The sequence below is a fragment of the Paraphaeosphaeria sporulosa genome, assembly GCF_001642045.1.
Source record: "Paraphaeosphaeria sporulosa strain AP3s5-JAC2a unplaced genomic scaffold CC84scaffold_10, whole genome shotgun sequence".
Taxonomy (NCBI): Eukaryota; Fungi; Ascomycota; class Dothideomycetes; order Pleosporales; family Didymosphaeriaceae; genus Paraphaeosphaeria; species Paraphaeosphaeria sporulosa.
Genome location: NW_017253369.1, coordinates 1281787 through 1309666, shown reverse-complemented (window position 1 = coordinate 1309666; position 27880 = coordinate 1281787). Strand labels below are relative to the sequence as shown.

General features: G+C 57.2%; 15 protein-coding genes across 15 annotated transcripts; 8 read left to right on the top strand and 7 right to left on the bottom strand.

The window, feature by feature from the left end:
* Window positions 1-183: 183 nt before the first annotated feature.
* CC84DRAFT_222559 (uncharacterized protein) lies at window positions 184-2994 on the bottom strand. Its single transcript, XM_018185632.1, has 2 exons — window positions 1336-2994; window positions 184-1273 (listed from the first exon to the last, which is right to left on the bottom strand). Exons 1-2 carry the CDS (start codon window positions 2588-2590, stop codon window positions 498-500), a joined length of 2031 nt encoding a protein of 676 aa, XP_018032186.1. The 5' UTR covers window positions 2591-2994; the 3' UTR covers window positions 184-497.
* A 405-nt stretch (window positions 2995-3399) lies between these two features.
* On the top strand, window positions 3400-4746 carry CC84DRAFT_1221286 (uncharacterized protein; the record flags this gene model as incomplete). The annotated part of the gene is made up of 2 exons (XM_018183255.1): window positions 3400-3745; window positions 3881-4746. The coding sequence occupies 2 exons, from the start codon at window positions 3400-3402 to the stop codon at window positions 4744-4746; spliced, it is 1212 nt and encodes a 403-aa protein (XP_018032185.1).
* Window positions 4747-5480: 734 nt separating this feature from the next.
* Window positions 5481-7868, top strand: CC84DRAFT_1127803 (O-acetylhomoserine ami). Its single transcript, XM_018175783.1, has 6 exons — window positions 5481-5930; window positions 5983-6038; window positions 6092-6175; window positions 6248-6393; window positions 6445-7321; window positions 7392-7868. The coding sequence occupies exons 1-6, from the start codon at window positions 5882-5884 to the stop codon at window positions 7557-7559; spliced, it is 1380 nt and encodes a 459-aa protein (XP_018032184.1). The 5' UTR covers window positions 5481-5881; the 3' UTR covers window positions 7560-7868.
* Window positions 7869-8056: 188 nt separating this feature from the next.
* On the top strand, window positions 8057-8984 carry CC84DRAFT_1179839 (uncharacterized protein; the record flags this gene model as incomplete). Its single annotated transcript, XM_018180437.1, has 3 exons — window positions 8057-8385; window positions 8664-8833; window positions 8905-8984. 3 exons carry the CDS (start codon window positions 8057-8059, stop codon window positions 8982-8984), a joined length of 579 nt encoding a protein of 192 aa, XP_018032183.1.
* On the top strand, window positions 8763-9671 carry CC84DRAFT_1229145 (uncharacterized protein). The gene has a single exon (XM_018183655.1). The coding sequence runs from the start codon at window positions 9200-9202 to the stop codon at window positions 9440-9442; it is 243 nt and encodes an 80-aa protein (XP_018032182.1). The 5' UTR covers window positions 8763-9199; the 3' UTR covers window positions 9443-9671.
* A 667-nt stretch (window positions 9672-10338) lies between these two features.
* CC84DRAFT_1167962 (uncharacterized protein) lies at window positions 10339-12558 on the top strand. The gene is made up of 6 exons (XM_018179293.1): window positions 10339-10852; window positions 10907-10996; window positions 11060-11393; window positions 11441-11560; window positions 11629-11912; window positions 11965-12558. Exons 1-6 carry the CDS (start codon window positions 10463-10465, stop codon window positions 12535-12537), a joined length of 1791 nt encoding a protein of 596 aa, XP_018032181.1. The 5' UTR covers window positions 10339-10462; the 3' UTR covers window positions 12538-12558.
* Window positions 12559-12676: 118 nt separating this feature from the next.
* CC84DRAFT_1167961 (uncharacterized protein) lies at window positions 12677-13229 on the top strand. The gene has a single exon (XM_018179292.1). It carries the CDS (start codon window positions 12720-12722, stop codon window positions 13023-13025), a length of 306 nt encoding a protein of 101 aa, XP_018032180.1. The 5' UTR covers window positions 12677-12719; the 3' UTR covers window positions 13026-13229.
* A 575-nt stretch (window positions 13230-13804) lies between these two features.
* On the bottom strand, window positions 13805-15946 carry CC84DRAFT_222445 (uncharacterized protein). Its single transcript, XM_018185631.1, has one exon. It carries the CDS (start codon window positions 15785-15787, stop codon window positions 13955-13957), a length of 1833 nt encoding a protein of 610 aa, XP_018032179.1. The 5' UTR covers window positions 15788-15946; the 3' UTR covers window positions 13805-13954.
* Window positions 15947-16104: 158 nt separating this feature from the next.
* On the bottom strand, window positions 16105-16578 carry CC84DRAFT_1221282 (uncharacterized protein; the record flags this gene model as incomplete). Its single annotated transcript, XM_018183254.1, has 1 exon — window positions 16105-16578. The coding sequence occupies one exon, from the start codon at window positions 16576-16578 to the stop codon at window positions 16105-16107; it is 474 nt and encodes a 157-aa protein (XP_018032178.1).
* A 346-nt stretch (window positions 16579-16924) lies between these two features.
* CC84DRAFT_222439 (uncharacterized protein) lies at window positions 16925-17957 on the bottom strand. The gene has a single exon (XM_018185630.1). It carries the CDS (start codon window positions 17872-17874, stop codon window positions 17125-17127), a length of 750 nt encoding a protein of 249 aa, XP_018032177.1. The 5' UTR covers window positions 17875-17957; the 3' UTR covers window positions 16925-17124.
* Window positions 17958-18613: 656 nt separating this feature from the next.
* On the top strand, window positions 18614-19669 carry CC84DRAFT_222389 (uncharacterized protein). Its single transcript, XM_018185628.1, has 2 exons — window positions 18614-19057; window positions 19206-19669. Exons 1-2 carry the CDS (start codon window positions 18926-18928, stop codon window positions 19554-19556), a joined length of 483 nt encoding a protein of 160 aa, XP_018032176.1. The 5' UTR covers window positions 18614-18925; the 3' UTR covers window positions 19557-19669.
* Window positions 19670-20371, top strand: CC84DRAFT_222390 (uncharacterized protein). Its single transcript, XM_018185629.1, has one exon. The coding sequence runs from the start codon at window positions 19783-19785 to the stop codon at window positions 20245-20247; it is 465 nt and encodes a 154-aa protein (XP_018032175.1). The 5' UTR covers window positions 19670-19782; the 3' UTR covers window positions 20248-20371.
* Window positions 20349-21145, bottom strand: CC84DRAFT_1229137 (uncharacterized protein). Its single transcript, XM_018183654.1, has one exon. The coding sequence runs from the start codon at window positions 20984-20986 to the stop codon at window positions 20495-20497; it is 492 nt and encodes a 163-aa protein (XP_018032174.1). The 5' UTR covers window positions 20987-21145; the 3' UTR covers window positions 20349-20494.
* A 226-nt stretch (window positions 21146-21371) lies between these two features.
* CC84DRAFT_1221280 (uncharacterized protein) lies at window positions 21372-21626 on the bottom strand (the record flags this gene model as incomplete). The annotated part of the gene is made up of 2 exons (XM_018183253.1): window positions 21372-21483; window positions 21529-21626. 2 exons carry the CDS (start codon window positions 21624-21626, stop codon window positions 21372-21374), a joined length of 210 nt encoding a protein of 69 aa, XP_018032173.1.
* A 4291-nt stretch (window positions 21627-25917) lies between these two features.
* On the bottom strand, window positions 25918-27306 carry CC84DRAFT_1221279 (uncharacterized protein; the record flags this gene model as incomplete). The annotated part of the gene is made up of 3 exons (XM_018183252.1): window positions 25918-26892; window positions 26939-27077; window positions 27128-27306. The coding sequence occupies 3 exons, from the start codon at window positions 27304-27306 to the stop codon at window positions 25918-25920; spliced, it is 1293 nt and encodes a 430-aa protein (XP_018032172.1).
* Window positions 27307-27880: the final 574 nt, after the last annotated feature.

Here is a 27880-nt window from a genome sequence, read left to right as displayed (position 1 = left end):
ATCAGAGCTGTGCGCTGTCTAGCAGATTTTGCTTATACACTTGCACAAAACAATCGGGTTGGAGCATGCAGCATTTTCAGCAACGGAGTCTCGGCAATACCACAAGACGGTGTTGGTTTTAGGAATGTTTGTTTGGATTTGGAAGGTACTCGACATGGGAGTCTGATAGTATCACACGTACCAGATTGTCAACCCATTGGAATGAAGCATCTTCCATTACGCCACAGGTGACAAAGCCATGCGTCCTATTGATGTGAACCTACGTGGAGAGAGCCACAGATCGGACACTGTCAAGACGCGCGGCTGGCGGCACGTACGCCAAACGTAATTCGGGTATATACATGGCTCATGCTGTCGACGAACGTCACGTCCGTCTCCAGCTTATTACAACGCAGAGAATTGAAAAACGCCTAAAAATGCCGCGCCCAGCGGAACATGCAACCTGCAACGCCAGTCCTCTCACACGTCTGTCCTCTCCATGTTCCTATTCACACGCCCTACACAGCGCCCCAAGCAGCCGCCAGCGCCGCTGCGAGCACCACCGTGCTCAGCCGCGCCAAGTGCTGGCCGCCGGCGCCCCTGTCCACGGTCAAATCCACCACCGCGCCCGGGTAGTTGCACCGCAACTCGCGCCCGTAGGGGTCCCGGCGGCCGTAACTCAGCGCGCGCATGGGCGGCTCCGGGCACGCGAAGCCAAGCTGCGCGGGACAGCTGCGCACAATGTCGAAGCACAGGTCCTCGCAGGGAAGCAGCTCCTTGTACGGCCCGGGCGCGATGGTGGTGTCGATGGCCGGGATGCGGGACTGGTTGTAAGCGGTGCGCGTGCGCAGCGAGGCGTTGTACCCCGTGGTCGCGTTCTCCGCCGCCGTGGAGTCGCTGTCGGGCCCGTCGAAACTGTTGCTCGGGAAGAAGCTCAGGCCGTCGACGGCGGGCAGACTGCCGTTTGCAAAGGGCGTGTTGATGTTGCGCGGGTGCAGGTAGGTTGCGTTGGCGGTCCAGTCCTCGCACCGCGGGATCAGCACGCTGCACAGCCAAGATTTGTAGTCGGCCTCGCAGTCGGTGCAGTTGCGGGCCAGACTGTACTGCGCGGTGCCCGCGGTGTCGCAGGCGACCTGCGCGAGGGAGTTACGGAAAGCGGACATGTATTTGGTGGCGAGGTCGTCGTAGAAGGAAATAAGGCCCGTGTCGTTATTTTTCCAGAGGGGGGAGGAGGGCACGGCGTAGGCGACTGTGGTGCATTCTTGCAGGCCGAAGATGACTTGGCAGGTGTCGTCTGTGTGGGGTTAGGCTGGTTGATTGGAGGGAAGGGATGAAGGGGAGGGGAGGGTGACTTACCGGCTTTTGTCCGCCATTGGAAGGACTGGAAGACGCGACCGCCGCCGTTGGTGGTGGTGCCGTCGATGGTCATGTTGGAGGTGCCGTTGAGGACGAGGAAGCCTGTGTACTTCATCGAGGTCTTGAGACCCTGCACGTTGAACATGCCCTTGGGGAGGCCCTGGCCGAACTGCGTGGTGATGGACGTCGTCACTGACAGGTTGTTGGAGGAATCAAACTGTGTTTTCAGGCCGCAGTACGAGCGCTCCAATCCCATCATGGGGCTCCACGCGTCATCTGGGAAGGCGTAGATGTCGAAGGGCATGTTGTCGCCTTTGTGCTCGTCGATCCACTTGTCCACCTTTGCGGTGTCATTGAAATCGGTCATGTTGTGCGTGATGAAGAGCGTGGAGTCGCTGTCCGTGTCGACCATGTAGATGAAGTTGGTGCTGTTATCGTAATTGTGGTAGTAGCCCTGGTCCGTGGACACTGCAATCTCGAAGCTCCAGCTTCCGGTCCATCCTTGGGTGAGTGCAGGAGCCGTGACCGCAATGTACACATCTTCGTTGGTGGCGAGCGTGTAATTAGCATGTCCGCCATCGAAGGTGGAGTTCCCTACTGGCCTGCCGCTGGAGCTGGGCACTGCTGGGGCACTGCTCGTAGACGTCCAGACCCAGAGTGTAAGTTGGGGCACGGGATCTGTGACGAGCTTCACAGTCGGAGTGGGCTGTCGACAGGTGTTTGCGGATATCCAGAGCCGGCTCTGAGCTTGCCTCTTCACCAGATCGCTCTCCCCATCACCGTCCGAATCTGAACTCCCATTGAGAGCATCTTCTAGCCCCCGCGCAATCGAAACCTCCTCCAGCACTGACCTCTGGCCCAGCTGGTTTTTCTTAAATATGAAAGTCTTCGTATTATTTGGCGCAATCTCCATCGGCTTCATCTGGTTGTTTTCCAGCTCTGACGGCTTTAGAGCATCTTCCTGCCTCCCCACCAAGCTCCTATCAAAGTACGCAAAAAGCGGCGCATAGAGCGCATCGACATTTTCCTCCTCTTCTAGTCCGTCTCTTATCTCTATAGGGGGCTCGTCTGGTGACGCGGGCGGTATCGACGCTGCGAACTGGCTCGGCTGCACGACTTCAGGAGGGACGGGTATCTCGGCAGCGTATGCGAAGTAGTTTGGCTGGAAGCATATCCAGAGCACCACAACAAGACATGTTGTGATCGCAAAGGCTAGCAGCCTCGATTGCAGAGGCGAGAGCTTCGGCAGCTGCATGAGTGCGTCCGTGGCGGTGCGAGACGGTGGTGGGTGCGACGCCGGGACGCTTCCGCGCCGCTGCGCTGGGGTGACGATCGTATCAACGGGAAGGTGCGTGGCATGTATCGTCCAGACGGGTGCGAGCGGCCCGCAATCTCACACGAGCAAGGCAAACAGGCGTTGTGGAGTGGTTCCTGGCATCGCAGCAGTGCTGATGCGTGTCGTTGGAGATGCGCATGTCTCGCCAAGACTCGGGCATCTGTAAGACATGGATGTTTCAGCTTGGGGCTCGTCGGGGGCATCTCGAACAGGACGGCTCCAGAATGATGACGGAGGGCAGAAGGTCTTCGCAGCACCGACTTGCAGGTCGACTCACTGTCTGAAGGGTTGCCTGATCGGTGGCTACACAGTCGGAGTCAAGTTCCTTGCGTAATGCCTAGCCACATCTGCAGACCAGCAACGACACATGACGAGGAACAGCGCGTATGTTCCACTCAGAGCGCGTATGTTCTACTCAGACGATTCTCGCCGGCGTCACAGCAGACCGCGTCCCACACGCATCACGGCGGCAGACCGACATTCGAATCCGCATGCACCAGCCTCGGCGGGGCGACCATCGGCAGGACCCCACGTGTGCGCCGCAACTGCCAACAACACGCCTTGCCGCTTCGGGCAGAATGTCAACAAGGGTGCGAAGCCTGAATCCCATCCCCGTCCGATCGCTAATCAGCCTGCCACCCCACCACACCAGGCGTCTCACGCTGATTCCTGCATGCGGCGCGCTTTATAACGGCGTCAGCCATGTAATGTAGCCAGCGCAAGCCACCATGTCGCCCTACCAGCATCTGTTTTCGACAAACGCCGTCCTCAATGTCTGGCGCAACCTGCGCACCCGCGACCAGAACGATCTGCTTCTCTCGTTTCACGTCCAGCCCGACGACGTGCGCGCTGCGCGGGACCCGCGGTATGGGAAGGGGGGAGTGGTGGAGACGACGAGCGATGAGTCGGGCAGGAAGAACACGGTTGTGGACGGGCGAGGCGCGATAGATGGGCGGAGCATCGGCTTTGTGGTGCCATGGCGGAGCATGCAGGCGCAGAAGAAGGAGCTGCGGGAGAAGGAGAAGGAGCTGGCCGATGCCTTGGTTGTGCTGGCGGGAGAGGTTTCCTTTGCGGGTAAGCACACATTCTAGTGAAGCCTGGGTGGACTCAGTCCATGTTGCGAATGCTGCTGTCTCTATGATCACGGCATGCGCACCCTGCTCGCAGCCTTTCGTGGGCTCAAATGAAGAATCCCGCTGACTTCACCAGACCTCCCGCCCGCCCTCCAGTCCTCCCTCACCCAGAACCCCCTCATTCAAGTCCGCCACCTCGCCGCCGGCCTCTCCCGCCAAATGTCGCGCGTCGAAGTCCAAATGGCCGACAACGAGCCCTTCGCGACGGGAAAAAACCTCTACAGCGGCGGCGAGCTCATCCGCAAATACCTCCCCGACATCGAGACCCTCTTCCAGCAGCGCCCCACCCCGCAGCGCATGATCTTCGAGCTGCTCCTCGAGCTCAAGGATCTCGTCTATGCCGGCATGCAAGCCTGCGAGCGCGAAGTCATAGAGTGGGACCTCACCAACTTCAGTTCCTTCGAAGACCTGGACGAAGCCCTCGTCCGCGCCATCACGCCCCTTCCCTCGGACGAGACGGCGCGTGCAGGCTCCTCGGCCGGGCCTCGCAAACTGCTCCGCCGCAAGGCCTCGAGCATGAGCATCCTATCGCGCCCCTGGCTCCACGACGAGGCAGAGATCCTGTTCCACCTCGAGTCCCTCGACACCACGGCGGCGGCCATGTCGCACCTCGCCGTACCCATCACCGACTTCGCCGCCAAAGCCGCCATCACCCTGCGCCGCACGCTGCCTCGCCAGGTCCTCAACGATCACAGCCTTGTGAAACGGAAGAGGACGGGGCGCTGCGCCGAGTACGCGCGCTGCATGAAGTGGGCGGGCACCAGCTGGCGGCAGGGCGGGGGGTGTCGCCGGGGGTGTAAGAACGAAGACGAAGATCCCGAGAGCTTACCCAGCTGGCACAGTAGCAGTCGGTGGTTTGATGAGCGGGGCACGTATATGGTTGGTGGGGGGAGGGGCAGTGTGGAGGGGAGGGCGGCCGTGCCGACGGTGAGGGAGATGTGATTTTGGGCGCGTGCTTGGGATGGATGGACTTGGAGTTTCGGTGTTTGGGCGAGACGATACCCTGGATTTACTTGTAGGCGACACAATCTATCTCTTTTGTGGTTGGATTGGCGGAGCTTGTGCGACTTACGGTGCGTGTCTAGGATGTCGACTCAGGGCGACGCAGCTTCACTTGCTCGTGGCATGCTGCACAATCATCCTGGCTACTTTACCATGCCCCAAGGATAACTCAGCAAGCTTTCCGAGGAAGCATTGTTTGAGACAGAGAAGGTGCGCCTAGCATGCCTTGTTGCATATGGAACTGTAAACAAAGGAGCATGTGGCTTGAAGACGGTGTACCAGCATACTAAGTGTTGTCAGTGCCTCATAGGCCAAGCTATCTGGCCTCGGTAGTAAGGACACTAGGATGGAAGGTTTTCGGGGTGGGAGGACATGCACGACGTCTATCCTCAGCGCAGGAGCTGGAGCAAAGGCCCAACGACGGCTGACAACAGCGAAAAAGCGTGAGGCTGCATTGTGCAACGGCATCCACTTCATCCCGCCTAGCCTGAACGGAATTCACACTTCTGATCCAGCTTCCCGTCGTCCAGCTCCATCTGAAAGCAGCCTAGCCACCGCCGCCCATGTGCGTGGATCCTGTCATTCCATTACGCGCAACCCTGCACGTACGGGCGGCCCCCCACGACAGAGCGGGGCAGCGGGGTAGCTATGGCGTGCTCGACGCGACCATGCGCGTTGAGCGAAACCGGACAGCCACACCACACCCACGGGAACAAAGATGGGCTCGCCCAGGGAAGAGAAGCAATCAGCCGCCAGCTTGTGCCCAGCAGATTCAGATGGTTCCCGGAGCCGTGGCCGTGGGCGCTGCGTACGAGTTTGCACGTAAAGGCGCTGGGACAGCTCCTCGCATGCGATGCGACGCATGCGAGCCACTTCACACCACGGCCTACGCAAAGCCCAGCTCGCGCATCAGTGAATGACGTGATCGGAAAGGCTTTTTATGCAATACCGCTGGCGCCAGTGACGGGACGATGGTACCGCGGTGCGGGATATAGTACTGCGAGGGGTCCCAGGGTCTACTGACAGCTGTGTATCTTTCCCCTCCTTCGCAATTTCTTGTCACAGACCCGTCACGATGGCTGAGGAACTCTCCAAGAACTTTGAAACGCTGCAATTGCATGCTGGTAGGGTCTCATTCGGTATAGAGGGGAAGGGCGAGAGCTGATTGATGCGCAGGACAGTCGCCGGATCCGACGACCAAGTCGCGCGCTGTGCCGATTTATGCCACCACCGTACGCTCGGATTGATATGGGCATGTATGAGAGGCTTGGGCTGACCAAGGCAGTCATATACTTTCGATGACTCGGCGCATGGCGCGAGGCTCTTTGGCCTCAAGGAGTTTGGCAACATTTACAGCCGTATTATGAATGTGAGTCTACATTTCACAGGGAAACCATCAGAATTCAAGCAGTTGAGCTGGTTTCCATACTGACACCCGCAGCCTACTGTCGATGTTTTCGAGAAGAGAATTGCGGCGCTCGAGGGCGGTGTAGCAGCACTGGCAGCATCATCAGGACAGGCCGCTCAGTTCATGGCCATCCTTACGCTGGCGCACGCAGGAGACAACATCGTCTCGACTTCGAACCTGTAAGCTCAAGACCATACCCTCCACGCCCAAACATCGACTAAGAAGCCCAGCTACGGCGGCACCTACAACCAGCTCAAAGTCGCCCTCCCCCGCCTGGGCATCACAACCAAGTTCGTCAACGGCGACAACCCCGACGACTTCAAAGCCGCCATCGACGAAAACACCAAAGCCGTCTACATCGAGTCCATCGGCAACCCCAAGTACAACATCCCAGACTTTGAAAAAATCGCCGCCATCGCCCACGAGGCTGGCGTCCCCGTCGTCGTCGACAACACCTTCGGCGCCGGCGGCTACTTCGTGCGGCCCATCGACCACGGCGCCGACATCGTCGTGCACTCGGCCACAAAATGGATCGGCGGCCACGGCACCACCATCGGCGGCGTCATCGTCGACAGCGGCAAGTTCGACTGGGGCAAGCACGCAAAGCGCTTCCCGCAGTTCAACGACCCCTCGGAGGGCTACCACGGCCTCAAGTTCTGGGACACCTTTGGCCCCATTACATTCATCATCCGCGCGCGCGTGGAAATCCTGCGCGACTACGGCGCCGCGCTCAACCCCTTTGCCGCCCAGCAGCTCATCCTCGGGCTCGAGACCCTGTCCCTCCGCGCCGAGCGGCACGCGTACAACGCGCTCAAGCTCGCACGCTGGCTCGAGAGCAACCCCAACGTCGCGTGGGTGTCGTACCCCGGTCTGGAATCGCACCCCTCCCACGCCACCGCGAAGAAGTACCTCAAGCGCGGGTTCGGCGGGGTGCTGTCGTTTGGCGTCAAGGGCGGGGGCAAGGCGGGCAGCCAGGTCGTGGACAACTTCAAGCTCATCAGCAACCTCGCGAACGTGGGAGATAGCAAGACGCTGGCTATCCACCCCTGGACGACGACGCATGAGCAGCTGAGCGATGAGGAGAAGGAGAGCTCGGGGGTTACCGAGGTAAGCTTTTGTAATCATTCTTTGCGACTGGCCTTTGAGGGAAGCGACGCTGATCAAGCTGTGAAAACAGGATCTCATCCGCATCTCCGTCGGCACCGAGCACATCGACGACATCATCGCCGACTTCGAGCAGAGCTTTGCCGCGAGCGCGACGAAGCCGGATGAGAAGGGCGCCCCGGCGAATGCCGAGAACGCCGGAACCACGGAGACGCAGGGCTCGCTCGCGGGGTCGACGTAGATGGATTCGTCAACCCTGAGTTGTGGAGGAGTGCCCAATATACCACGTGGACGGGCAGGCGATGTAGTACTAACTGGCGACGCAACGCACAACAGATTCTTCTCTACACACGCGGGAGACACGTATTCAAGCGCTGGATGTGCATGATCGGGGTAGGGCGTGCAACCGGCTTCTGCGGTTCTTGGGCATGGCGCGTTAGATAGGTCTGTCTGTCGTTGCGCGTGGTCGTGTCTAAGACTTCGCGTCCATAGAGCATAGTAATAGCATCAAGCTCTAGGCTCGTCCCGGCTCTTTCTGTACGAACGCGTGTTTCACGGAATGCATGACTGACAGATGCGGTTCCTCATGGTATACAGCAGGCCCTGAAGGTGCGTGCGGCAGAGGACATGCCGAAGCCCTGCTGCCAGAGTGCGTCGTCACAAGCACGCTGCTGTGGTAATATCCTGCCGATACTACGATAAAACCAGCTTTCAGATAAATCACCATTAGCCATCGTCATGGCATTCTTACGTGTAGGATATGCTAAGATTAAGCTTATGCCACAAGTCCCTAAGATCCCAGACATCCTTTCCCCCGTAGTAGCTAGAGCGCTCCTAGTCCCACATTATACTCAAACGCAAGTCCTTGCATGTTCTTTGAACTACATCTTGCAGTTTTCTATCCGCCTATCGACGCAGAAACACACTCTGGTCGGTCTCTTCTCGCTCCATCCCGCGCAGTGCAAGTCTCCCTATCTGCAGAAACGGCCGCGTTTCCCGTGTTGGCCCTCTTCTGGCCTCTCCTCGATGCGCAGCGGATCCTGCTGTCCTAATTGTTCTAGAATAATGTAGGTCCGTTTGTCCTTGCGTTTAGCGAGCACCCTCCTCGGGTGGTTCCTCCGATTAGTATTGGTACGGGGTGATACCGGGGTCGAGTGTCGTATGCAATCTATATCTTGGCGGTTTCTGCCTTTCTCGCTAGGCATTGTCAGCCCTATACTTCGTGCTCTTCTCAGCAGGGTGTACATTTCTTCGCCATGTCCTGTCCTGTCCTGATTTCAATGGGCATTCTCTGGTTTCGCGCTCTTGCGCAAAATAGCCACATGCTATTGCTACCTTACACTAGGTTCCTCTATAGCCGTATTAGTAGCACTTATAGCACTACTTTAGTCAGCATTGTCTCTGATATCATTGACATTAGAAGACCACATCCTACTAGACTAAGCTTGTCTGTAATCTTGTCGGCGTCTTCAGCCTTGGTAAACTTAATGGTGATAGACGATGCTATGTTAGTAGGTATATCCCCAGTTCGCCATCCAAAGTGCTTGATCTCAGCTTGAGGGATAAACGGCTTGTTGTCCTGTAAGATCTGGGCTCCGTTTTCTTCGAGGGTATCCACATTGAGCGTGCTAGTGCGAATTCCGTGTACAATCACGCTGTACTTTGAGATCTGTACCGTTGCACGTGTGCCGATGCAGTGGACCTAGTTATTCGCGAATTGCTGCAGTGCTTCTACCTCTTTGCCGTTGGCTATCTTTATGCTACTGTCTCCGGTCTTCAGCTAGTTGGATAAGATAATCTTAAAACGTTCAATATCATCGTTTTCGCTTTGTCTGCTCGATCTCCATTGGTACTGTGAGCTTGCCGCGCTAGAAATTCTCCATGTTATACACCAGAGCTATCATATCTCATTTTTGGACTGGTCTGCTTCCAGGATCCGGCTCTTCACCGCCCGATCGCGCAGGTCGAGATCCACATAGACTTGACCGGACTCTTCGACCGATCAAGCGAGGATTTGATGGGGCTAGAGGAATGCTGCATGGTTGTATAAATATGGTCGATGTTTCGAATGGAGTGCTTTGCAGCCAGAAAGATACCAAACGGCATTTTGAAGAGCCCTACTGAGGGTTCGGAGACGATAAAAATGGCGATATGCTTGCGACGGCTTTGTGGAGGCATTTAGACGAGACGGTCTAAGATTCCTGTGCTCCACGTCCCATTTCCCGTCCTCTCCAGTCTCCGGTGCTGCCAGCTCTTCTGAGCTTGATCCCTAAAGAAAGGACGCTTAGCGCTGCCACCTCAGCAGCAACCTCTTCGTGTCTCGGACTCAACCATCTTGTTACTCGCTGCGTCGTTCCAGCGCTCCGTTGCTGCTGCGAACTATAATCGGTGACCGCCCCGTTCGTCGGTCGACATGCATGGTAGCGGTTCGCACGTGCGTGGATATAATGGATGGCCAGCTTGTTATGGGCTCCGTGAGAACATCGTCCGACTGGCAGGCCGGTACGCGATTTCGATCCCAGGGCGGATGTTGTAGGGCTGCGAATATAGCTCCGGGGGTTTACGTGCGCTGCCTATGTCCTTAAAGCTGCGTATTACAATTAGGTGTGTCGTAATGATGGTAATGAGACTTTGGCTGAAAAGTTGGGGGCCCTTTGTTGCGTTGTTTATGGTATCGGTAGTTGGGGCAGCGACAAGCCGCACACTTCCATCCCGTACGACTTATCGATGACACAATAAGGCAACGGTAACGAAGGGTCTTTATTGATGTTCCTACGAATAAGCAATGGTACCTATTTGGGGATTCCATTAACGATGGGATCCACTCGGCCTATTGCCGTACAACAATTAGCGCCGTGTCAGACGAAACGCCCCTGCCAGGTTTGATGTAAATGAACTGCATCCTGCGATCTTCTAAGGCTGACCGCCGAGACATCTGGATCCGAGAGCCCCACGCACGGCACGACTTCCAGGACCTCCGAACCCAAGAATCTTTTGCCCTTGTCTTCCTCTTATTGTTCTCAGTTTCGGTCGGTCCTCAAATTTGCCAAACTGGACTCGCAGACAAGATCCATCACAGCTCTCTCAAATGAAGGCAGCAACAGTCGGTTCTTCAGCCTTGCCGACGCGAAACCGAATGACATCATGAAGGCCTTCTCCTCTGATCACCAAGGCTATGAGTTAACAGAAATTGGCTCATCGCCACTTCTGGAACACCCGTCGCCGAGAAGGACCGGGAAAATTAGAAACGTCATCCGCAGACCTTTCTCGGATTTCAAAAAGGACGTTGCCTCTATACAATGGGGTCGCGACCTGGGCCTCTTCGTATGGTTGGGTGGTATGATTTCGGGCCTGACGTTCCTAGGTCTCAGCACGTATTCGACTTCAGTTGATGCCTGTTCACCTGATGGTGAATTCACATTATGGCCCGGTGATTTCAACTACTGGCACTCGTCCAACTTTTTCCAGATCAACTTTGGATTCGGCAGATTGACTTTTGCGCAGGCAAAGGCTATTGATGTTGTTTGGGATGTCGTAAGTGAGATTCTGAGACATGTGTAAACCTAGACCACGAACTGAGATGATCAGGTCGTTGGTCGCGCGGGACAGGCGCTTTTGGCTATCGTATCGTGGCAGGTCTTCGCTAGATATCTTACCACTTCCATGGGGATCCAGCCCGTAAGTTCTTCAGCGAGGTTACCCGAGTTCAGTCCTTGGCCTAACATAATCCTCCTGTTGCAGGTAACATTCAACACATTCAGCGCAATTTTCCTTCACAATGAACCAACCATAATGTCACTTTTCCGTATATCCCGCGACTTTACGACGCGGCAGCGCCTGCGGTCGAAAATTGCAATGATCTTTATGCTTGTCACTATGGGATACATACTAGCCTTCCCAACCATTGCAAGCGCCATGACGGGTTATAATGGGAATGTTGCAGCTTTTGTTCCCGATAGCAGTGGAAACTTTGTCAAGTTCGAAAGTTTCCAGCCCGTTTTGTATGTCATACACGATGGTGATCGAATCAACAAAACCAAGGATTTCGCAGTGACACCATTCGCTTCGGGTCACAGTATGTGCAGCTGCAAAGCGAATAGATTCTCAGCTTACAAACTATAGACCAGCCTTATTTGACGCATGACTCGATCAATGGGCTCGAGAATGACAATTTCTACATGGCGGGTTCGCTTGCGTCAGCTGACGCGCCTGCATACTACTTCGCATGGAATGTATCGCTTTGTACGTCTCAATGGTTTTGTTCAAGCCTTTAGGTTTACGAGCAATAATCACATGCTGATGATTTCCAGACGTTGAAACGTATGGATTCCTGGGGCTTGGTAGCGCAAACTCAACTGACGGAAAGACCAAATTTCTCAACCAAACGCTTGAATCGCCGCCTCTCAATATCTCTGCATACTACATCCCTGCTCAATTTTCTCATTATTGGTTCGGTCCAGTATTTTATGGCTATGATTATAGACTGAACGACAATTATCCGTTTCGTGACCCTCGCAACATGAGATGGACTTGGGAACAGCAGGTAGTAAACTATACCTACGTTGAGAACTCTGCCCAGTGCCAGGCAACCAAAGTAAGCACCCAATTTGATCCGGCGCATTGCGCAAGACATTGATTCATTCTAGGATTTTCAATGGGGTTTCTCGTTCTTACAACTCTTCATCGCCACAGCATGGGTGTTTGTATGGAGCATTGGCATGTTCACCATGTGGCTGAAGACGCACAAGCTTCGTTCCGCACAAGATCAGCACGAAATCGCGGGTGAATACAAGGCAATCCTTCAACTGGCCTCGGCGATACATGACAACTTCCAATCGTGCCCTGAAGGCGGTGATACGAACCCAAACCGACTCACCGAGAGTGATCTAAAAAACCGCATCAACAAGGTGCTGAAGGGGGGAGTCATAATGTATCAGAAACCTCCTGACGTTGGTCAGGTGAACTTCTGGGAGGTTTTCCGACAATGGCTCGCAAGGGAAAAGTGGTGGATACCAGTGTGCCTAGTCGTTCTCACATTTATGGGAACGGGATTCATGTTGGAGATGACCTTTTGGATATGGTCGTTCGGGCCAGGCGTGGGCATCATTTGGGCAATGTCGTTTTGCTCGACCCTGGGGAGTCGGCTACTTATGGTCGTGCTGTGGAGCCTGCTGTTCCTGGTTGTCGCTCTCAGCTTGCGGTTGGCCATTTCCTTGTAGGACAGGTCGATGTTACCACTTGAAGATGGAAGAACACACGCTCCAATTGCAGCAAGACTGGTTGATGCAACAGATTGTCTTGATTTTCCATGACGTGAAGTGAAGGGCTGTGCATGCGTAGCGCAGGAAATCCCATCCGCCCGTTCAGACTGTTCTATTCTACATGCGTGCTACTTCTCGCGATGACTCCGAGATTGGTGCCGCCGCATCTATTCTATGTGCGAGCACGGACGGTGCTCTGCATACTTTGTGAGGTGTCCCAGCACACCTGCCTTCTGGCTGATCCAGGGAAAACGCCCTGGTACCACATGCTCCATCCGCCCAATCCCATCATTACCAAACAGAGAAAAAAAGAAAGAAACAAAAAATTCAAGGAGCGCAAAACCGCAGCTCCTACAATAAACCACACGTACATCCGCCCCTCGCAACAAGCACCACAATTCCAACCCACCCGAGACAAGACCAACCCCGGTGCCGATCCTGCGTGACGGCATGGCACTCTGCGCGTGCGGCAGAATCTCGCGGTGCGCATCTGGACGCGGAGCCAAGTGCTTGGTTGTGCTGCCGCGCACACGGAGCACGCCCGCGCACGCATGAGCCCGTGTCAGGTGCGGCGATCTGTGAAGTTCTGTGGGGAAGAGATGGTGCTGTGGACGGGATGAGCACCGTCGGTCCAGAGCAGGGTAGCACTTCACGGCACAGCAGCACACACGGGGAGATTGAGCAAGCAGTAGAGTTCCCATTGACCGAGCCAGTTACGTTCAGACATTCATCACGGACTTTCGTCCACACTCCCTCCTAGCACTAATAATGACAAAACCCTCCATCGTCGAATGTACACCCGCCACCATCTCCTCGCCCAGGCCCGTCTATGCGTCCCCGTGTACCGTCCCATGTACCCAACTCCACCTCCGCATCGCGCCCCCCTCCCACACACAGTCTCCTAGAAGAGAAACAACATAATAGTAAAGGGAGCAAACAGTTGATTGATCGCCCATAACAGGGCCTATCGGTAGAGGCGTCCGCCATTCGGCTTTGCTTCGTACCCATTCCCACGTCCCATCGCATCAGCAGCGTACAAAATACAGCATTCGCGGAGCAGACCTAGCAATAACAAGACACAGCAGATAAAAGAAATTACGCGTTGGATAAGATAAAATGCCTGTCGAGGCTTGTGTTCTTTTTCGTTCGTCGGTTCGGTACGGTACGAAAGGAAACGGTGTCCAGGGTAAGGGGTATGAGAAAACCGCTGACGAGCGGCGCGACGTATTGTCAACGAGGCAAACAGATAGGAAAGGAAAACAACAAGTCAATTGCAGCGTCGCGTATTCGTGGAATGGTATCGCGGACGTCGGAACTTCGTGACTGAACGCCGGGGCAAAGCAAGCGCGCCATGAGGTCTCATGCTCAGAAGCATCTAGACTCCGAGCTCTGGCACGCGGCGCGAGCGGTGGCTGCCGTCGGCGCGGCGGTAGCTCATGCTGGCGCGGTCCATGGGCTCTTCCATGTCGGGCGAGCCGTTATCCATGACGCCGTCGTAGCGGTAGGGCGGGGCGCTCGGGTTGGGACGGGCACCCTGCTGGAGGCGGTCGTCGAGGTGGCGTGTGTCAAAGGTGCTGGAGTAGGATCGCTTCTGTCCAATGCTGGCTGTAGAGGGGACCTGGGGCTGTGCATTATATTTGGCATGAGAATCCAGGTAGGCGTGGTGCGGAGCAATCTCAGAAGTGGCAGACATGGGTGCAGACATGTTGTTGGGCGGCGACTGGTACGAGGGCGACACAGGATCCAGCTTGTTCTGGGTATTGACGTCTGCCAAAACCGTTCTCAAGGGTGCAAGAGCGTGACCGTTAGACATGTGGGACGAAGAAGGCGTGGAGACAGGCGCAATGTGATTTGGACTCTGGAGAGGCTGAACCATTTGCTGAGGCCGTCCGTAATCCATAGAGCCGGAACCAGAGCCGTAAGAGGGCATAAGTTGACTAGGGCCAGGGTACTGCTGGGGAGACTGTGCGATGGAAGAACGGCGGTATTCGGCAGCAGGCTGGCTATATTCTACGGCGGGCTCCTGGCGCACAGGAGCTGGCTGCTCGTAGTGGGCTGGTTGCTGATAGCCTTGGTTGTTCATGTAGCCGTACGATTGACCCATGTGCAGGTTAGACTGACTCTGGTAGCTGTGTGCCGGTTGGTGAGATTGCTGCGAGTAAGGCGTCTGCGGCGGCTGCATCAGAGGAGCCGGCGGCTGAGGAGGTGCGTACTGGGATTGGTAGGCGGACTGGGGCGCGTTGTACTGAGGGACCTGGGAGTACGAGGTGCTCTGGGGCGGAGGCATCGGCTGGTAGGTGCTGTTGGACGGGTAGGCGGGCTGCATCTCTTCCATACTCTGGCGGCGAGGCGGGGCGAAGGAATTGTTGCTTGCGTTGGACACGGAACGTGGGCGGTTGTTCTCATCAAGGGCCGGGTTGGGCGTCGGCATGCCCTGCTGCTGGGCGTAGTTGTCCGGAGTGGCCGAGGCGCGCCTGGCTCCGTCGTAACCACCATCTTCCTCGTAATCGTCCCAATCCTTGTTGGACTTGTTCTCGCGACGCCTCATCCTCACGTCACGTCGAATGCGGACGCGGCATCCCTGCTCAGCGACCATGCGGCTTAGTGCAGTGCTCTCCGACAGTCCAGGGAACTTCTTGGCCGAGAAGACGACGAAGGGAGCCGACTTGACCTCGAGGCGGTGGGAGACGTGGGCATCGAGGCCGCCCTGGGTGTGGGCGTTGACCGAGCGGTCCTCGGGGTCCATGTCCTTCTGGTCCTTCAACTCCTCGTACAGAGCGAAGCTCAGGCGGTACTTTCCCTCGTGGCGGACGGACAGGTCGGGGAAGATGAAGTAGCCGGCCGGGCTGGGGCGGTCCAGGTAGGCCATGCCAGCGACGGGGGTGCCGGTGAGGACGGGGAAGCCCGTCGTGGCGGCGGGAGCGCGGCCGGGTGCAATGGTGCGGGCGTTCTCGAGCGTCGCAAAGAGGAAGAAGTTGGCATTGTAGCCAAAGGTGATGTCCTGCTCGCCCTCGAACACCTTGAGCTCGACAATCGGCGGCGGGTCGACGGGGCGACGGTCGGCGCTCGACTTGGCGCCGCTGCCGCAGGCGCGGGCGCGCTCAGGCTGCTGGATGACCTGCAGCGAGTAGCGGATGCTGCGGCCGTCCTTGGTGGTGCGGACGGACGAGCTGCAGGTCTCGTTGGGGACGGCGATGGTGGAGGCCATGGTGGGCTGCGTGGCTCTGGTCGTGGTCAGCCTTGCTCGGTACGCGCTGTGGGCTGGCAGCGTCGCGCCCGCGGGGAAGGCACGGCATGTGCAACCTACGTCGTCGACCACAACGCCGGAGCAGAGTTGAGGGCAAACGGCAGTCGCGGCGAGACAGCGCGGGTTGGACTTTGGGACAAACGGTCAGCGTGCCTCTCCGACGCCTGCGCGGCGGGACTGCGCCCGTGGCATCGGCATCTCTCCCAAGGCCACGCTCCTGGGCACGGCAGCGTCTCGACACGCGCCCGTCCGGACGAAAACGACGAAAGCACTCACTTTTAGCTGGCGATGGCTAGATGGGACCGCAACAGGTCGGCGGGTCCTGTCGGCGGGCGCGTCTGCTCGTCGACTCGCTGTGGGCGACGGACAGGCTGGCTTGAGCGGGCTGGCAGAGCGATGGTGCTGGGAGGGCGGCGCGAGGGCAGCTGCACGGCGAGGAATGGGGGCTGGCGAGGAGGGGAGGAGAGAGAGTCGGTCTCTCGCGGCGTCGTGGCCGCTGTGCGCTGCGACCCGTCGCCTTCAGTGTCGTTGGTGTGTCTGAGGCCGTCGAGGGAGAGGAAAACGGGGCGAGGGCGGGTGGACGGGGGCTGGCGCGGCACCCCAGCTAAGCCTGGGAGAGGGCTGCTGGCTGCGGTGCTTGGGGGCAGCCAGGATGCCAGTAGCGCCGGCTGAATGTGCTCTTTGTCTGCCCCAGCGCCTTGGTCCCAGCCAGATGCCAATAGACGGGCGCCCCCAGAGCCACCCCCCGGCATCCCTGCCGCGCTTCGCCTGCTTGCATCCGCCGCCTGAAGAGACGGCCTGCACTGGCAAGAATAGCCTGGCGACGGCGGATGGCGTGCGCGTGTGCTCGTCGCCGCGCACCCAGAGACGGGCAGCGACACGAGAGCCGTTGGCATCATTCAGCGCCGCTGCGGAGGCCTCTGCAGAGCGCACCCAGCCGCGGCGGACCCAGAACAAGCACTGTGCGCCGCCGGGACAGAGTGGGCTCGCGAGGACCTGAAGGGGCCAAGCGGGCTGGTAACGAGGTGATGGGACCCGCTCTGCCCGCAGCGCTCAGACGACCAGAGCGCCCTCCGCGGAGCGCCCTCGCCAGCACCCGCCAGCATCGTGCAACGCGGAGCACCGTGTCCAAGAGCTTCAGTCGACGGAATGACGGCGCATCCATCCCACCGATGCTCGAGGCAGGGTCGCGACACACTGCGGCATCGGCGTCGACCCTCGGGTCATCTGCCCATGCAACATGGCCTCGCTAATGCGCAGAGGCGACTGCTGCTGCCGGGTGCTGTTGGGTGCGCACACTACGCAGCGCGCAATCTATCCATCCACGGTGCTGCGCGGACCGCACCCTTCTGCGCGCCTTCTGCAGCGCTTCTGTCGCTGCCCGTCATGCGCCATTGCCCACGCCTGGAATGCGTGCAATGGCACCGAGTGCAACCTCGTCGAGCAACGCAGGGCAGCGGACATGGCATTCCCGCTTTCCTGCTCTCAGCAGCTGCCGGGAAACACACGGGCGACACCAACACCCTCAAATCAGCCCATTCGCCTTTGCTTTTAGCAGCCTCGCTGGCACTCCAGATTGCGTGCAAAGACCCCACCGCGCCCTCGCCGCGTCTCGCGCAGCACGGCCGATTGGAAGCCGCTCCTGGGGATCTTGCAGTGCGCCTCTTCCCCGTCCCTGGTCCGCTAGCGATGCCTGTTCCACGGCTGCTCTCCCGCCTCTCCCGCGCCACTGATTCGCCCGCCCCGCCCACGCCAACGGCCTCTGGCGCAATTTCCCGCTTGCTTGCAACAATCTCAGCGACTGCAACAACAACCTCGGCGGCCCTCAGCAACGCGGCTCGAGCCACGGTGAGTGCCTCTCTTCTGGCTGTGCCACCGTGGTGTTGAGCCGCCCGACTCGTTGGCCGCCCGCTCGTCGCAGGCGTTGAGCCATTGCCTCTTGCGTCCCCGCCTGCGTGCGCCGAGTGCGAGCACGCCCGATTGTCACGTCGTCGCTGGCTTTGTCCCTTGTCTGCTCTGCTGCACAGCGAGCTCGTGCAGTGGCCCATCCAACCGACCGCGCGCGACCCACCAACACCTCACATGGCGTGCAGCAAGCCGTCGCGCGCAACCCCGTGCTACTGCTTGACAGCCATCGCCTGCTCTGGCCGCCTGCGTTGCGCCGTCACCACGTGTTGCTGTCTCGACGCTCCGCGCTCGCACAGCTCGTCGTTTTCACCGCGGCGCACTGCATTGACGCGGTTTCACCTCGCTTGCCCTTGCTCGACACCACAGCTCTGTTCGTGCCTGCCGCTGAGGCTGATGACTGACCGTGAGACGATGCCCTTCTCTCCTCCACCTCGGACGGCGTCGGACATTCTGAGACGCTACGGCATGGACCATCACTGTAGCGGATGCAGGCCATGTATCTCCTGGAGAGTATTGTCGTGCCATGAGCGCAATCTCCGGTCGCTGAGTCTTAGATGGTGGGAGCATTGATGAGATAGGTCCAGGAGAGTGTTCCGTTCCGTGCTCAATGGCTGGGAGTTGGGGAACACTCTCAAAAGAAGCATAGAAGAAAATGCGGTCCAGCTCTGCACTTGACGGTGGGACCTCTCCCGCCGGACTCTACACTCTCACCGCCAGCAGTACAAGTACGGCCACTGCTATCACACCCTTTGTTGCTCCCTCCAATTACATCCACCAGCTCAACGGCGTCCTCCCTTTCTAGAATATAGTGCGTGCCGCACCCGTCTGGTCGGGAAGTGACACCAACTCATGTTTCGGAGGAGAATTTCATGGATTTGAATCGCATCTCTGGCAGCCATTTTAAGTGGCGGCCGTCCAGTCTGATGGTGGACACTGAGATCCCCGTGGATCTATATCAACAGCTTGGCAAGGTGAGGTTGTACTTTCAATCCTACTATCCTGTTTACCACAAGCCGGAAAGCACCTTCTCCAAGGTGGGGACACCGCCTCTGCGCCGTAGCAAACGAGTATTCGTTTGTTCAGTACAGTGCTGACAGTTGCAGTTCCGACCGAGTTATCGTGGTTGTTGCTCCATGATTTGAATGAGCATCATCCTTCCGCGACTATTGACAGTGATCAATTGTAGACGCCATGGCCATTTCATGCATGACTTCAAAGTGGCTTCCACCTAGTCGCCCCTACACGGTCCAAAAGTACATACAGAAATCGTGTAGCCCTTACTTCGCGGAACTAGCAGAACGGCCTCCTCGTAGCATCTCGTTGGTAAGCACATGCCCGCCGACATGACCGTTGCAAGCGTAGAGAATCCCAAATGGAGCTGCTGCCTGCCAAAGACTGCCCTGCAACGGATCGGGATGGGGGCCCATGCTGGGTCCGCCCTCCATACATACCACTTACAGTCCTCGCCAAGTCTATACATCGCCAAGCACAGTATACCAGTATGCATCGCCAAGCACAACGTACCGGCATCCATCGCCAAGTCCTCGATCGCCAAAGTCGCCAAGTCGCCGTTGCATATAACAATCCAAATCTGAAGACCCTCGAGACTATACAGGAATGCCGGGGTACGGTGACATACCCTCTCATATACGGCACAACCTTCGAGTTTGAGAAATCAACAGAGCAAGTGTTGGCCGCTGTCAAAGCTGGAGCTAACTGTCGAGATGATGACCAAATCCTCGCCCTTCCGCAAGGAGAAAAGCCCGTTTGGGAGATCGGTGTGAGGACGCTACGGGGAATTGCGGATAAGAGTGGGGCTTGAAGATCTGAGGGTATTCGGATCATGGATGCGTTTGTGGTATACTGCTTCGTGTTCCAAGGAACAGGCATGACGAGATCATACCTTTGAAATCAACACTGAGGAGGCATGCTGAGCGGACCGTGAATGGCTCCACCTGCTGAGCTTGGGCTCAGTGATTGACGTAAGAACCTAGGAATAGTTCTGCGCTTCCCGTATTCTGCTATGAGAGTCCCGCAATGTTTTTGGCATGTATATCGAGATGTTTCCTGGTGAAGCTGGTCTAGTGCCGCTCGCACGGTTCTCGAATCGAGGGTTCGATGATCGTATCTCACGCCATCCCACCCGTTGCTACCGCACGCTTCGCGAACTCTCCGCGGGTGGATGGCCTCGCGCAATCTTTTCGCGGGTGGGGGCCGAATTGGGCATGGACTTGTACGCCACCGCTCGGGAGGAAGGTCGTGCATTGCAGAATCGCCCAGAGCTGGAGAGATGGCGGCTGGGCGTATCCGATCTGCAGCGGCATGTCACTGACTCTGCGTGCGTCGTGGAGCTTGTATTGGCGAGCGTACCGTCGTCTAGGCAGCTGGGATTTGGATCCTTCAACAGCAAACAAACAACAAACAAAATGACCTGTCCATACGTGCTGTTTCTCCAGTCCATAATCCCGCAGAAATACATGCACATGCTCCACCACCGCACAGATCGACTGTAGATCGCCCTCTCCAACTCTCGCCTATCCCACTACTCCCGCCCCAGCCCAACACCACCCGCCATACCACACCACTCCGTTCAGCCGTCGTCTTCCACGCAGGCATGCCACACGTCCTGCTCCTCGGGCTGGACCCCCTCTCCCCACCCCCCGGCGCCTCCGTCCCCCCGCACGTCCTCGCCTCCATCGCCGAGAAAATCGCCATCGACATCGCCCGCGCCGCCCGCAGCGGTTTCTTCATCACAAGCCACTACCTCGACTGGCGCTCGCCCTCGACCGCCTTTGCTGCGCTCGAGAAAACCCTCGTTGACGGTCCAAGCGCCGAAGGGGCGGAGGGGTGGGACGCCGTGATGATCGGCCAGGGCCTGCGCATGTGGAAGGATCCCGAGTTGTTTGAGGGCGCGGTGGGGGTTCTGAGGCGGGTGTGCGAGCCGGCGAGGGTGAAGGTGCTGTTTAATGACGGGGCGGATCGCCAGTGCGCGACGCTGGAGCGGGGTTTCGGCGTCAAGATGGGAGAGTAGCGGGGTACGAAGGGGGGAGATGCGCGGGTACGCAGAGAGGTGGGACTGATGGGGCGAGCTTTGGTTCTTTGAGCAAACCGTAGAGAGGGGTTGTCTGTGGCGTGGCGGCGTGATGAAGGTGAGCAATCATACCGTGTGCCAGAATAAGCTTGCCTTGTTTTTTCTGTCGTCTGGCTTGTCGTGGTCCGCCCGCCGGTGGAGCATAACAGGCAAAACGGCATGAGTATAATCGGGGGATTTCGCTTGCTGGGTGGGCCAGCGCACACAGGACTGCCACCGTTGCGCTGCGAATTGTTGGATGATGTCCCAGAAGTAGAACGTTGCGCTGTATGTTAGCTTCCACTCTCAACATGTATTGCACGCAGTGAAAAGCCCGCGTCCGCTCTGATAAGCCGGCGGCAGAGGGGCCGCACTGACAAAACTGGTGCTGTGAATATCTAGGATAAGTGCTGTTTTACATCGTTCAATCGTGATGAGCGATTGATATCAACCCGATTTATCTAGCATACCTCCCATCATATGTGTCTATGGCACAAGCCATGATTCTTCAAACGAATGACTGCTGTTCAACCACCGCCCATCGTACCCGCCATCTCGTGACGCCTCCTAATTCTGGTAGCACTTGAAGCTGGTCGCACGGTTGTTCATCCCCCCCGGTAGCTGCTTTGCCCCCGGCGCATATATATCCGGCGAACTGTCCCCGTTGCAGTTATTGGAGCTGTCCGCGTTAGCAATGCTTTTCTCTCCCTGGGCAAATACGTACCTCCAGAGCCGGCAGCGATGCCCATCTGGCACCTTGACAGAACTAATCACGTCGTTCCACTCCGTGCCACCCAGCCGGTCTGTCGTGAAGTCAATCATGAGTGCCTCCCACCAAGGTGAATGCTGTGACTACTTACAGCACTCGCTCTCCGATTCCAGACTTCACGTCTTTGAGTTCCCGCTCCAATTCGCTTCCGTGTAGCCCGTCATGCTCGTTTTCTCCTGAGCAATCTGCTCGGCAGGAAGGCCGTGGACAGACGCCGCGAGAGAGGCGAAGAGGGCGATGGGGAGGACTGGAAGCATTATTGATGCTTTGGGATTTAGTTTTGGAGTGTTGGTTCGAGCTGTGTGCGTGGAGATGCTGGTGAGTGATTTGAGGGAAGCCTAGTGAGGAGAGCGCAATATATACTTTGGCTTTTCATGGCTGGTATAAAGGAACATTCAGGCCGCCCGTTCCAGTGATATGGCTGCTTATGTGCACACTGTACAAGTGAGCAGCCTGACGGAGGAAAAGGGCACATTCCCATCCAGTCTCTGCTTCTCTGGTGGGCTACTTATGGTACACCTGGTAGCACACTATGTGGGCAGTTTCTTGCTGAGAATCTGCGCTTTTACTCCTTGGGTGTAGCGTCAAATAAAGCGTCTTGCAGATACACGCCCATCGTGCTGTATCCTGCTCTTGCTCGGCCAGCACAAACCGCAGTAATCCCAGACACGTACCCGCCTGGGGAGCACATCTAGCAATGGAACTTCGGAGAGGCTCGGCCTATGCACTGCTTGTCTAGGAGGAGATGTTGAGGCAAGGGGCGAGCAGTTGCTCACTCATTCCCCACCTAGTCATTCCCTCATTTCCAATACCTCCATCCACTACTCACAATCGGCCACACTTACTTCCTGTCCCAGCCCTCAAAGATGGACTCTGTCCTTCTCATTGTCTATTAGAAACATCGCCTCCCAGCTGCGAGTCTCAACAGCCGCGTGTCACAAGCCCAAACTCATGATCCGCGCCAGACAAGTAGCGCTTTACATCGTCCATTTCAAAGCCTCCGCCTAGTCTTGTACTCCCCGTGTTCGGAGAGCGATCGACGTGGTGACGCAGGTGGCCACGCTGATGCTCGTCGGGCTAGAAATAATGCCGGCAAGGTTCAAGATCAGCACATTCTTGCGATCCTGTGTTTGCTAGCTCACTGTCCCGCTGATCATACCGGGGTGGACGGGCTCTATGAGCTGCTCTAAGTGAGCGGGGACAAGAGATGGATCGGAGTCATTGATGCAGAACAGGCACGCAATATCACAGTCAAGTTTCAGGGTGAGCAAAAAAGTGGCAGAGCGTATGGCATTGGAGTAATTTCTAGCTGCTGTGATGCGCGAGGCATCTTCGATGACCCTCCACTCTCACACCTTTGCAATCGGCTTTCGCTGATGCAACTGATAGTTTGGGCGGCGCAGTCTGGGCGTGTCTAGGTTGAGAAGAGAGGTTGGAATTGCTTGCACAGCAGCGCTCGTGGTGACCTTGATAGGAGGGAGGCAAGAGGGCAAAAGCCTTTCCGCGACTGCCGACATATCAAGCAAACCAACTGACGGGACCAATAAGCTTTCTGAATCTAGTCCTAATGCCCAAAGCATTAGAGCTGGAGCAAAAAACAAAACGCGTGTTGCTCCCGTCAACAGCCTTATTAAATGACTTAAACAGGCAAGGCCAAGCGTTTCACCTTGCAAAGGACTGTTGTGTAGTTCTACCCACACGACAAGCCCACGCGTTTCTTGCATTTGGTTCATCTCATTCGAGACTATCCAGGAGACACCACGAGGAGGCGCAAGAATCCGACTTCTATCTCCCGTCCCACTCTTGCCGCCGCCAGCCCGCAGGCCACGACGCGTTCTTCGCCCGAAGCACGAATTGTCGGATCCGGACCACCAGTAAAAACCCGCCGTCGCTTTCCCCAGAGACGAAACCACACTGCACTCCGTTGCTCTTTTGCCCAGTGTAAACTCGATAAAGCAACACAGTAATCTTCCCGGAGGATGATCTAAAGAAATTTCATTGATATTTCATTCAAAAAGCTGCAGGTGGGCCCCAAAACGCGGGGGCGCAGAGCTGCGGTAACCAAAAAGGCGTGGGGAGCACGCGGGATCGGGTCGGTCGTTATGGAGGGCGATCGATCGATCGAGCGTGGGTGCGCAGACGTAACACGTCTCCCCGGCGGTCCATACCGCCGCGCGGGCCTTCGTATGCGAGCATATGAGGGCCGGTCTGCACTGCCATCCGGAGATGGGCTGCAGATGCGAGGGTGCGCGGGAGCCGAGTGCCAGGGGCCTTGCGGCCTGTCGGGGTATAACCCCATATCTGTTGGCATCTTCCGCTGGGAGCCGAGTCTGGATGGAACAAGCGTCGTCGGCTCCCGGCGGCGGGGGGATGCCCCTGCTCGAGCGGGCTCGCAGAGAGCGGACATCTCCGGTACGAGGTCAACAAGAGCGGATCGTTAGAGACATCGCCCCGGAAATGTCCAAACCAAAAAAGTAATCATGTTTCTGTTTCGACGTGAAATCTTGACAGAAGGATCTTGACAGGTCTCTTGACAGTTCTCTTCATGAGGATCTGGAGGGGTCTCTTGTAGACAAAATCTGTGCACACAGGGTAACACACTTGTGACACACGCGTTGGGTAGGCCAGCGCCATCAGCACCGTGGCTGTCCGCGCTCCGATACACCAACTAAAAAAGTTCAGCTTAAAAAGCAGTTCTCTGGAAAGGTTCTCTGGAGGGTTTCCCTGGAGGGCTCTCTTGTACGGCGCTTGTACTTGCCACATCACACTGACGCACTCAGGCAGTCCTCGGTGATCTTGGGCCAAGAAGCAAGGCCAGGTTTTCCGATCGCGATCACAGCAAACAAGCCAGTGAAAGCCGACCGGTGGAGACATGATGTGTACCCAGTACAACGACATGTACCCTGGGTCTCAATGCCACGACAGACCAAACAGGTCTTCGCGCAGAGTTCCCATGCAGCCACCGCGTGAAGACTCTAGAGAGTCGTCAACGCGAGTGGCCACGGGTGCGCCTGCCCCGCGTAGACTGTACACAGTCGCAGCGGCTCGGCAGCGGCGCATCAACGGCGGAGGATAGGATGGAGGGTGCGTCTGAAGCGTGTTGACTGCCAGGACCTTTCGGCCTATCACGACTGCATAAGCAACCGCACATCTGTGGCATCTTCCGCGGGGTCTGCTCCAGAATGATTCCACAGGGCCGGCATGCCGGGCAGACATGACGACGCTGAGGCTCAGTGTGCAGCGCGGACCCGGCGGCGGAGGAGTGTCCTCATCATCAGACGGCCTCTCCTAACAGGACAGGAGGAACGGCATCGCGGGATCGGGGCGGCGGGAGGGCGGGATTCGTGCTTCGACAGGAGGTGGTGAGGAGAAGAGGAGGGGTCTGGGATGGCGGGGGATTTATAGGGCTAGAATGCGGTGAGCTAGGCCAGGGGGCGGCGGCGTATCACGTTGACGTACGCGGTGGGGCGGGGCGGCCAGAGCGCGCTAACGCTGTGCCAGCTCACTGCAACAACAGTCACGCGGCGCTTGCACCGCGGGCTACTTCGCGTCGAGAAAGAGGCGATTGCTCGCGTGGGTGAATCGAGACGTTGAGATTCGCAGGCGGAAAGCTGTTGCCTGGGAGAATCAGGAGGAGAGCCCCAACGGAGTGTCGGGATCCAGGGAAGACCTGGGGTTTCAGCCCGGTGTAGAGGGGCCGATCCGTCATTCCTCCCAGGCTGCCTACGTCACGTGTAACGAGCGCGAGAGACTGCTCTCTGTCACGGTGAAGGTGAAGGTGAAGAGTGACCAGTCTCTCCTGCTTGGCATCTCGCATCCTCTACTCCACCAGCGGAATCGAGACTCCTATAGAACAAAAATCTGCACCTGGCTGCCTGGTCGTGTTCCCCAGTCGCACCTCGTGCGGCCCGCTTTTCTGCCAACCACGACCCGGATCACATGCGGCTGAACATGGCACGGCAACGCCCGGCTAACACGAGCCGTAAAGATTCGTGAAGTTCATCATCGTCGGGACATCACACCTGAATTATTCTATACTGAAATCCAGGTACGGCTTTCGATCTGTGCTGACTGTCCCGCGGGCCTAGCATCGACGCATTCCTCAGCGAGGTCAGCGGAACTGTACCTGTATGTTCGGATGAAGATGATGGATAAGGAAACCATGGATGAGGTGCTTGGAAAGTAGAAGAGTTTGCCACGCGCGGTGAGACTTTGGAAGAGGATTCCATGGATGTAGCGCTAGGAAAGTCGATTGCGTCCCATGAACGTAATGGGATTCCCTGAGGTCATTGAACGTGAATGATCGTCCATCATTACCCGTAACATATCTAAGTACCACAGCACCTACGCGAAGACCGAGCTGCTACAAGCCTGCACAAAGTATCCCGCATGGTTCGTCACCACCCTCCCACTCGGCATCGTAACCCTCACAACATTCTGCCCAACGCCGCCCCCATTCGCCCACAGAAACGTGAGCGGAATAGCATCGCCCGCGTTCAAACTCACGTACGCATTGCCGTCGACGTTGCCGCCGCCCGTGCGTGAAGACCGGATGGCGGCATTCGCATCGTTCCACGCGGAATACGCAGCATCCCCGGTCCACGCATACCCGTAATTATCGACCTCGTTCCCGCGCGATGTAAAGACGTGCGTCCCAGTCTCCTTCGCAATGAAAAAGCCCTGGAGCAGCAGCGCGGCGTAGTCGGACGCAAACGCGCGGCCGTCGGACAGCGTGAGCGTGGTGCTGCCGGACGGCCAGTTGGGAGTTGCGAAGGAGAGCGAGGAAATAGAGCCGCTGAACTCAGCGGAGAGGCCCTTGAAGTAGGTTGAAGTGAAGCCGCCGCCGTCGACGCGGTTGGCGTCGAACGAGTGCGTGTATTTGCGGTATTGGACGCCGTTGGAGGCGATTGTCGTGGCGACTGCGTAGGCGGTGAGGGTTGACGTCGTTGTGGCCTCTTCGGAGACGGTCGCGGACTCGGTGGTGGTTGAGGTCACTGTCGTTGTTGCGGTGGCAGTAGGAGTCTCGAAAAGAGTGCTGGCCTCTGTGATAGTTCCCGGAATCAGAGTCACTGTTGCAGTGCTGGTGGTAGAAGGTGTGGGAATGGAGAGACAAGAGCATGCAGTGGAGATGTACTGCTGTGACCAGTCCTTGGGAATCGCACTTGGTTTGGCATAATTCGCGGCTCCACGCTTGCCTTCCGGAGCTGGGGCTGCAGCGTCTCCTGGTATAACGCCAGTCGGCGCCGTGTAGGTGTAAGCGCTGTTCAGGCATGTGATAGTAGACGTCGAAGTCGTCGAAGTGATCGTAGCATAATCGGTCTGGGATGGTCAGTATCGTTTTGAACATCGTGAGGATGCACCCTACCCTCGTGCTGGTGGATGTGATGGTTTGAGTATCCGTGACAGTGGCGGTCTCTGTCTGCGTCGAAGTGACTGTGTCCTCGGTGATTGTGAGCGGAGTTGTCGTAGTCACACTAGCGGGCGTGACTGTGGCGGTTGTCGAGCTGCTATGTGTTAGTATGAATGAATACGTTGTCCGCTGTGTACTACGTACAAGGTCAAGGTAGGAATAGACAAGAAGCTAGAGCAGTACTTAGTAGCAGCTGCATCTTTCTCCAAAACATGAAGTACAACGTCGTTGACTTTGCAAAACAAGTCGTTGAGAACCTTCTTGTCGATAATCGGGGACGCAGAGACTGCCACAGGCAGAAGAAGTGCAACAGATCCGCGCATCTTTGCTGAATCGGGCAATCTGGACTAGCGGCGAGATATTTGCTTGCTCTTCTCACAGATCAACTGCGCGTAAAGATCTTTCAGCATTGTGGTGCCCGTCGCATTTATACTACAGAAACATCCAAGTGAGGAGCGGCGAGCCCGAAGCCAGGGCATGTGGCCTCGCTTCTCCCCGTCCCAAACGAAGCTGAGAATTGAGACATCTTTTCACACCGCGATGCTGGGCGAGCGTCGGCGACGGTCTTCCCGTGACGCGCTCCAGAGCGAAAGTGGTGTAGAGTAGCGAAGTCGGTGGACCACTACCTAATTTAGCAACTGAAGGCGTTCTCTAGGATGAATTAGGACTGGATGGGACGGATCGGGTGTACTTGCGGGCGCTAAAACCCCAGGACCCCTGACATCCCAACCCATTCAGCTGTGTTCTAGGTCGACCTCGCCAAGTTCGATATCGAACTGCAGGCAGATTTTCGTCCCTGCAGATACACGTGTGTTTGTGGTAGCTGCCGGCGGGGTAAAATTCCTGTTGGTGAGTGAGAGATCACCAGTTTTTTGGTCTGTTTGCAAGCGATGGAGC

Excerpts from the sequence above, each read along its gene's own strand:
- CC84DRAFT_222445 (XM_018185631.1), bottom strand. The coding sequence starts at position 15,787 with ATGGCCTCCACCATCGCCGTCCCCAACGAGACCTGCAGCTCGTCCGTC.
- CC84DRAFT_222390 (XM_018185629.1), top strand. The coding sequence starts at position 19,783 with ATGTATATCGAGATGTTTCCTGGTGAAGCTGGTCTAGTGCCGCTCGCA.
- CC84DRAFT_1127803 (XM_018175783.1), top strand. The coding sequence starts at position 5,882 with ATGGCTGAGGAACTCTCCAAGAACTTTGAAACGCTGCAATTGCATGCT. Across the intron at positions 5,931-5,982 it reads AACGCTGCAATTGCATGCTG|GACAGTCGCCGGATCCGACG; the intron begins GTAGGGTCTCAT and ends ATTGATGCGCAG. Across the intron at positions 6,039-6,091 it reads TGCCGATTTATGCCACCACC|TCATATACTTTCGATGACTC; the intron begins GTACGCTCGGAT and ends TGACCAAGGCAG.
- CC84DRAFT_1229137 (XM_018183654.1), bottom strand. The coding sequence starts at position 20,986 with ATGCCGTTTTGCCTGTTATGCTCCACCGGCGGGCGGACCACGACAAGC.
- CC84DRAFT_1229145 (XM_018183655.1), top strand. The coding sequence starts at position 9,200 with ATGTTATACACCAGAGCTATCATATCTCATTTTTGGACTGGTCTGCTT.
- CC84DRAFT_222559 (XM_018185632.1), bottom strand. The coding sequence starts at position 2,590 with ATGCAGCTGCCGAAGCTCTCGCCTCTGCAATCGAGGCTGCTAGCCTTT. Across the intron at positions 1,274-1,335 it reads CCAATGGCGGACAAAAGCCG|ACGACACCTGCCAAGTCATC; the intron begins GTAAGTCACCCT and ends AACCCCACACAG.
- CC84DRAFT_222439 (XM_018185630.1), bottom strand. The coding sequence starts at position 17,874 with ATGGGCCACTGCACGAGCTCGCTGTGCAGCAGAGCAGACAAGGGACAA.
- CC84DRAFT_1167961 (XM_018179292.1), top strand. The coding sequence starts at position 12,720 with ATGACTCCGAGATTGGTGCCGCCGCATCTATTCTATGTGCGAGCACGG.
- CC84DRAFT_222389 (XM_018185628.1), top strand. The coding sequence starts at position 18,926 with ATGGCCATTTCATGCATGACTTCAAAGTGGCTTCCACCTAGTCGCCCC. Across the intron at positions 19,058-19,205 it reads CTCCTCGTAGCATCTCGTTG|TCTATACATCGCCAAGCACA; the intron begins GTAAGCACATGC and ends GTCCTCGCCAAG.
- CC84DRAFT_1167962 (XM_018179293.1), top strand. The coding sequence starts at position 10,463 with ATGAAGGCCTTCTCCTCTGATCACCAAGGCTATGAGTTAACAGAAATT. Across the intron at positions 10,853-10,906 it reads TTGATGTTGTTTGGGATGTC|GTCGTTGGTCGCGCGGGACA; the intron begins GTAAGTGAGATT and ends TGAGATGATCAG. Across the intron at positions 10,997-11,059 it reads CTTCCATGGGGATCCAGCCC|GTAACATTCAACACATTCAG; the intron begins GTAAGTTCTTCA and ends CTCCTGTTGCAG.